At 44.3% G+C, this 7,473-nt stretch overlaps 1 protein-coding gene across 2 annotated transcripts; it reads right to left on the bottom strand.

Annotated features, from left to right (window-relative positions):
- Positions 1-4,728: 4,728 nt before the first annotated feature.
- Positions 4,729-7,455, bottom strand: LOC119337651 (uncharacterized vacuolar membrane protein YML018C-like). Of its 2 annotated transcripts, XM_037609814.1 has the most exons (5): positions 7,139-7,455; positions 6,105-6,685; positions 5,593-6,013; positions 5,108-5,361; positions 4,729-5,020 (listed from the first exon to the last, which is right to left on the bottom strand). In XM_037609814.1, the coding sequence occupies exons 1-5, from the start codon at positions 7,179-7,181 to the stop codon at positions 5,003-5,005; spliced, it is 1,317 nt and encodes a 438-aa protein (XP_037465711.1). In that variant the 5' UTR covers positions 7,182-7,455; the 3' UTR covers positions 4,729-5,002. The 2 variants fall into 2 exon arrangements, with proteins under 2 accessions (XP_037465711.1, XP_037465710.1); XM_037609813.1 differs by having other exon boundaries at positions 4,729-5,361; positions 7,139-7,453.
- Positions 7,456-7,473: the final 18 nt, after the last annotated feature.

A 7,473-nucleotide genomic window follows, 5' to 3' on the forward strand; every position in this document is an offset into this window, starting at 1 on the left:
CTCCCAAAAATTCTGTTACCATGCATAATTTTTCTTTAAGACTCATATAAGACTTATTGTTAAATTTTGCAAAGCTAACTAAACTAGTTCAAAAATGTTGCACCAAAAAAAGTAAAAGCATTACAAATCTTGGCCACAACAATGTTTGTTCGGGCACACATAATTTGGCTATTGTTGTACTAGTCAATTGCCTTTCGCCTATACAATATTTTGTTCTTAAGAAGTGGCACAAGAAAATTTTCTATCCCATATGCACATAATTTTACAAAAAAATATGACCGTCTTCCATATGAAGGCATTTAAATTCATCATTGATTGCGCCATCACGAAATTCATCGACAATGCCTTCACATTCCTCTTGGTTCTCCCTTGAGGTTTATAGAATTTTGAATTCTAATCATTTGAGTCATCAATGAAAACAAAAATATTTTTATTAAAAAAACACATCAAATCTAATGGTTGATTCTCCAAAGGACCAAGAGGATGTGCAAATGAAATCCATGATCACCTACTCTACAAATTATATTCCTTAAATATGCTTCTAAATAACATGTTTTATATATAAACATACAACAATCAATAGTTTTAATAGGTTATCTAGTGTAAGCAAGTAGGTGTTGCAAAGTAGCATATGGAATCATAGTAAGCGCCAAACTGAGCTTGTTGAGTAGAAACAAAAAGATGCTAGTAATGGATTATTATTAGACATTTATAGAGGTAGATAACCCCCATCTGGAAAAACAACGCTACATGTGGCACATTGTTTCCCTATGCCTCCCACGACGGCATGCTCGAACTGGTTCCCCTTGAAGAGGAAAAAAAGGAAAGAACATTGTACCATCAAGTTCTTCATATATCTTTAGTGTACGGTATTACATTTCAGTTTGATTTTGGCACGAGGAAGATAGGGACTGCATACTACGATTTATGCTTGATGACAATGATGAGTCTGAGACCTGTGTAGTCAGTCCTCCTATACATTGTGTACAATGGTGGTCAAACCCTTGTTGCAAGCCAACAAAAAAACTGTGTAGTTCCATGAGCACGTGCTGCAGGAGTATGGATTCCACATGTAAAATAATCAATCCTACATGTGACTCTCTGTTTCCCTATGCCTCCCATGACTACGGGATCAAAGTGGTTCTCTCGTGAAAAGAAACAATGAGAGAACAACGCACCATCAAGTATTATACTTAGTTTTAAGTGGTGTTCGAGTATTGATACAAAGAAGAGATAGGCTATATAGCCCGAGTGCTCTTTTACGTTTCTTACTATGCATTCAAACCCATAGTACTTGTTGTAGACAACAACGGTTGGATGAATGATAAAGCTTACTTCATTGCCACCCGCTACCAATACAAATAGTAGCTTTTCTCTCTGTTTGTGTTGAGAAATGCACAGAAGAATGCCATGTACTCATCCTTTTTTTTCAAAAAGCAGAATAATTCCTCGCCTCTGCATCAAGTGATGCACACAACCATCTTTATTAAATTAGTCAACAACGTCTGATGAAAACAGGTATATGGATCAATTCAAGGCCACCTTCCCAATGATCTATGTCGCGACACCTACTAGCTTTATGATGTGCCCTCGCCATGTACCAACACACATCATCTAATCCGGTGGCCTCGCCAAGCCGCGAGGAGCCGAGATCATCAACCGGTCTGGCAGACTTTCAACGTGCACTGCATGCGCATGATCCAAAGTCCGTCCGCCATCTTTCGTTGTTCCAACCTTAGGAGAGATCCACGCATTGACCTTGCTAGGTCCAACTGTCGTCGATGCGACCACGACGCCAGACAACGCTATCATCCTACATGCGTCCATCAACACACGTCCATCGCCAAGACACGCAGCGCCACGGTGTTGAAACTCACTGTCCTCGACATGGTAGATGTCACACCGCACCACGTCCCGATTCAGATCGCCACCAACACCAACCCAATGGTGTCCATTAGACAGCTATCTCTCAGGGCAGAGCCTTCAAGAAGGGAATGATGCCAGAGACGCCATCGCTGCCCACCGTGATTAAGATTTTTCACCAGGAGGCAAATGACATGATGGAGGTGGAAGCAGATCTGACGAACGTCTCCATGGATAAAAAACAGCGCCCACAGGCATCGCCACCATCATGCCCGAGCAAGTCCGGCTAGGGATCTCTCCTGATCTGAATTCCCATCTATATCGAAGACCGGCAAGTCCGTACGGAGGAGTACACCGAGCAAGGAAGAGTGAAGGCGCACGATCCAGATCAGGAACCACCAGGTGAACACGACCATCGGTCACACGACTACACTGTAGAGCGAGGCGGATACGCCGGACAGATCAGTCGTCTTCGATCCAGGTGTCCACCAGCACCGAGCACGGCCCTGCCGCCGACCACATGGACCTCCTCGTAGCCCCCGTCCTTGGTAGTCATGTGGCTTTAGCCGTGGTGCCTTGGGAGGAGACGAGAGGGGTAGAAGGAAGGGCGAATGAGGGGTCTGAGATGAGGAAGCAGAAAATGGCGACGGTGTTGGGTTTCACGAGCGTCTGAGCGATGGGTAAGTAGAAAATGGCGACGGTGTTAGGGTTCACGAGCGTCTGAGCGATCCTTATGTCCTGGACAATCTTGATCCTTATCTTGTGGCACGTGAAGGAGGAGGGTATATGTCACGAAGTTGGTAGATGGCATCTTTATCGTGGGTGATCATAATTAGAGCATCTACAACCATACTTAGCAAAACCTCCCCCCTCCCCCGCCCTAAACCTCCACGGACACGCCTGGGCGCGCTCGCGGACAGTGACCAGTCACCTCTTAAATTTTCGACGCCACAGACGGGTACCTCATTTAGCAAAGCCCAAATCCATACAACCACATGCATCATAAACTAACTCTACAATCATCCATGGCTACTACGTTAATACATGCCATTTAACTACCAAAATTGGCATGTTCTACATGCATAGATGTCATCGCTGCTCGAACACCCCAAGCAGTCGACGACGCAAACAAGGGAGATGGAAAAGAAAGAAAGAAGAACAGACGGATCGATGGTGAGATCTTGGAGCTCAGACATCCAAGGGGTTGTCTGCAAACGCTACCTAAGAGGCGACATGAGAAACTCTAGTCCACAATTTGTCATCAGCGCTATAAACCTCTCATTGACCATCAAAAGTAGCACGGACAAGAAACAAATACAAACAAAAACCCAAAGAGTGATTTGTATGGGGGAGGGAGGGGAACATGGGAGAGATGCATGTGGGATGAACTGCTGGGGATTTGGAATAAATAGGCGGCGTTGGTGGGGATTTATAGGTGCGGGAGATGTTTCTAGGGTTTGGGGGTTTCCTCGGTGCAAAATGGGACGGGCCAACGAATTGGGCTGCCACACAACATGGGTTGGCCCATGCTTGGACGCGTCTCTGCCCGAGCAACTCTTTATTATCTTACACTCTTATCTAAAAAAGGATCTAAAAATGGCGTTATCTTGCGCTCTAAAACAACACAGATTGTATTTGATATTTTCTTCCAAAAATCTAGTTTTTACATTTCAGAAAATTCTGAAAAAAATGCACACATACGTGTGTATATATATATGTATCTACTTGTCTGTAAAATTTCATGGCAAAATATATTTTTATGCGAGCTACACAAAACAACAAAATCATGTATTTCTAGCACATGTACTATTTACTATAAAAGTACATGATTTTTTTTTGTAAAGCTCACATAAAAACTTATTTCATAATAAAATTTTACACACATGTAGTAACATCGCTAAGTACTTGTGTATTTATTTTCAGTTTTTTTAAAACTTAAAAAGCTGGTGTTTGAGTCTTTGAAATTTTTTGGGCTCCATGGACCCCGAGAGCCAAAAATCCACTCTCCTAGTATGCTATCGTGCATTAAAATAAAATAAAAACTCATTGGTCCTGTAAAAAAAGAAGACTCGTTGTTATCTTTTCCATAACTAGGTAAATACTCGTGTTGTTACGGAAGATAATTGATCATGCATTGTGATAGAAGTTTTTTCTTTTCTTTATTGTACTACCCCCATTCCAAAATATAAGAAGTTGGGGCAGCTTAAATTAAGCTGCCCCAATGTCTTATATTTAGGAATGGACATAATATAATGGAAGTCAAATGCTTCATCGCAAACATAAAAGAAGTTAAAGGCTCATGCATTGCTATAGAAGATCTTTCTTTTTGGTACAATGGAATTCAAATGCTCGTGCATTACTATAGAGGCTTTTTTAGCATGAGTTGTTTTAACGTTTCTGCACAGTTATCTCAAAACATACATCAATTGAACACACTAACAAAAGATCATAATACACGTGTGTACTACATAGAAAAGCTTACAATCCAAATGTGTGCTACATAGTCATGATACAATACACTGCCAAAAAAAAGAGTCACGATAGTTTTTTTTTTCCGAGAGGGATGAATGATGTGATAGTTGCAGTAATTTATTTATTTTTGACAACTTAAGAGCTAATCTCCAAGCAGATATTCATATTACCAGAGTAAAGATAAAAATTCATGATTGCAAATTCCCTATCCTTGCATTCGAAAGTCTTTCAGCTCAAAAACAACTCTTCCATCTTTTCTTTCTTTTTGAAAATGTTTCTTGCCTGCTAATGTAACAAGTTCCAAATTTGTCCATTGGCACTGCATAACCCGTTCTAAAGATGCATACATGTTAGATTTTTGCAGGACTATAAAAGGCTAAACTCAGCTGAAACTCACAGGTGAACAGAGGTTGAATTCAATGTAATAACCATGCAACTCCAGTACTTCAGTACAGTTGCCACAAAAAATACCGTTTCACCTTGTACAACAAAATTTAGCTACACAACACACCGACAGAAATTATACAAACGATTTTCCCTTCCCACGCATGAAACTGTACAATTTGTTACACGGATGCCAATATCCATCCCTTCCATTGCGGTGTCGTAGCACAGGGGAAACCTGACTGAACTGGTCTGGCGAGCCCAGGCATACACTGCTTGGTAATTACACTGGGACAAGAACCTGAAACAAGACAGGCGGCTACTATGAAACAGCATCGGTAGAATTCCTATCACTGGGCGAATGATGCGAGTCATCAACAATGCTAACAATGGGTGCTTCCTGCTGGTCCTGCTGGTGGTGAGAAGGCTGTAGCACATCGGACGGGATGTTGATGCCAGCAAAACCGACTAATACAGCAGCAGCTCCAATGTAGTTCAGCAGTTGGGGAGCATGACCAGTGAGCGTGTCTACAAGGGCAGCAATAGGAACTTGGATCGTGAGACCGGCTGTAGCAACGGTGGTTGTTGTGAGAAGGATTGCTTTTGCCCACAAGTAGTCACTTAGAACATTATCTAACAAACCTGCAAGGAATTAAACAGCTCATAGATTAGTGACAATTCCCAGTTAGCAGCTCTACAAGTCATTTCGATATGGTTTGTTTCAATGTCATGTAAATAGCACTCATTAATAGCAGTAAAAAATTAATCATACAATCATTCACTATTATAGCTGACATAAAGAATGAGCACCACAGGTTTCTAAAGAATAGCAACAAGCATGTAAATGAATAAATGTGTGAAGAGCCGACCTACCTTTCCCAACAATCAGGCCAACTTGCTCCCATGTCAGTGTGTGGAATGGCTCCAGCTTGGCAAAATTTAGTACCAACGCAACGGGAAGGAAAAACAACATATTGAACAGTCCCAGGAATCCAAGAAACTGAGCCATACTCACTTGGCCTTGACCTTCTTTCTCATCAGGCAACTTTTTCCGTATCAAGGTGATATACACGGCATATAAGCCAGCTGAAACAATAGAAAGGAAGTCTCCAAGAAGAGGATTTGTGGCAACAGCATTAAGTGTACTGCCTGAATCAGCAAGGCTAACTATAATTGTTCCTGCTATGCAGAGAAGCACGCTGATCAGCTTCAACCATGTGAATGTTTCTCCAAGAAATACCAATGCAACCAGGAAAGTGAAGAGGGTAGACGTGCTGCTCAGGATCGTGTTTGACTGCAAGCATCAAAAACAGGGAAACATTGTAAGCCAATTATAGACAGGACTGATATGGAAGTAATGTACAGCTTTTCTTAGTATCACTTACTGTAACAGTGGTGTATCTTAGAGATAGATTGAATGTAAGCTGTGCGAGAAACCAGAAAGGGCAGACTAGCATGCTGACTCTGGCTGTACGAGCACGCGTCCAGCGCCCTTTTGCATCCAACCCCTTGCTGCAATCTGCAACACCTAGCTCTGTATGGATAGGGAAGTTTGCATTTGAAGTCAAATTGTCTTCGGACAGGGGTGAGGCTCCATTGCCCTCCTGCCCGCTTCTCTGTAGAAGATTCACACTCTCCAGATCCGCAAGCTGCTGCAGGTCTGCGCCATCCTTGCCTTTCAACTTTGACCACAGGTTGTCGATAGAATCCTCGAAGTACCGAGCGAACTCAACTATGGGGATGTAGACAATAAACAGAGAATTGCATATGTACGTGATCAAGAAGGGGGAAACACCGCCATCCACGACAGACTGAACGATGTAGCTTGCAGCGATCCATATGCCCGCGATAGCGACGATGTAAATCAACCCTAAACACCACCTCCAAGTGTCGTTGCTCATCATTTTGCCCCACCTGCTTCTGCTACTGCTGCTGCTGCCGGGGTCATCAGCACACTCCATGTTTCCTATTAGAGCAAATACAAAAATTAACATTTGGCATGATACCACAAACAGCAATTCCATGTGGACAGCACGGCTTTGGTACCCAATCCTGGAAGGAACTTGGGTTGCAGCTGCAGCAGGTAAGTGACAGGCATAACTTGAAATAGAAATCCTAGGATAAACCCCATAACAATCGGTCCAACAACCAGAATTCATGCCGAGTTTACGCCGAAAATTCAGTAAGCGCGCCGCTTCCTAACAAACTTTTCTGTGCCCAATCGCCTGACAGCAACGAACCATGCGTGATAACTAACCCATACCTCCGCAGCCCCACGGGCTGGGCATCAACTACTGAAGCAGCGCAAGGCAAGCAACCTTCTGCTCCTAACTTGAACCTCTACCGCTGGAAATCAGCGAATTTCTCTAGCATGATACAACCAATGATGGGGGGAAGCTACAGTGGAGCCGTGCGTTACCTGGCGCGGAGACGGAGTCGCGCTGGACGGCGGAGGAGCCCATGGATCCGATCTCTACGGAGCTCGCCACCTCTCCCGGCCAATTCGGATCCCGCCTCGTCTCTCTCTCCCCCTACCGCGCCTTCAGCTGCCGCGACTCCTCAGCGAGCCGCGCACGGGCACCCACGCGGCCCGGACGGCGGAGCGGGGGCACGCGGCGAGCCTCCGCGACCGTGTGACCGGCGGGGCGCACGGCTCCCGCGGCGAGGAGGGAGGGGGTGGCCGCTCGCCGACGGGGGGCACGCGGGATGCGGGGTGAGAGGAGGCGGACCCGCTCTCCGCTCGGGGGCTGGCTA

The sequence above is a fragment of the Triticum dicoccoides genome, chromosome 7B (assembly GCF_002162155.2).
Source record: "Triticum dicoccoides isolate Atlit2015 ecotype Zavitan chromosome 7B, WEW_v2.0, whole genome shotgun sequence".
NCBI lineage: Eukaryota > Viridiplantae > Streptophyta > Magnoliopsida > Poales > Poaceae > Triticum > Triticum dicoccoides.

Excerpts from the sequence above, each read along its gene's own strand:
- LOC119337651 (XM_037609813.1), bottom strand. The coding sequence starts at position 7,181 with ATGGGCTCCTCCGCCGTCCAGCGCGACTCCGTCTCCGCGCCAG. Across the intron at positions 6,014-6,104 it reads TAAGATACACCACTGTTACA|TCAAACACGATCCTGAGCAG; the intron begins GTAAGTGATACT and ends TGATGCTTGCAG. Across the intron at positions 5,362-5,592 it reads TGGCCTGATTGTTGGGAAAG|GTTTGTTAGATAATGTTCTA; the intron begins GTAGGTCGGCTC and ends AATTCCTTGCAG.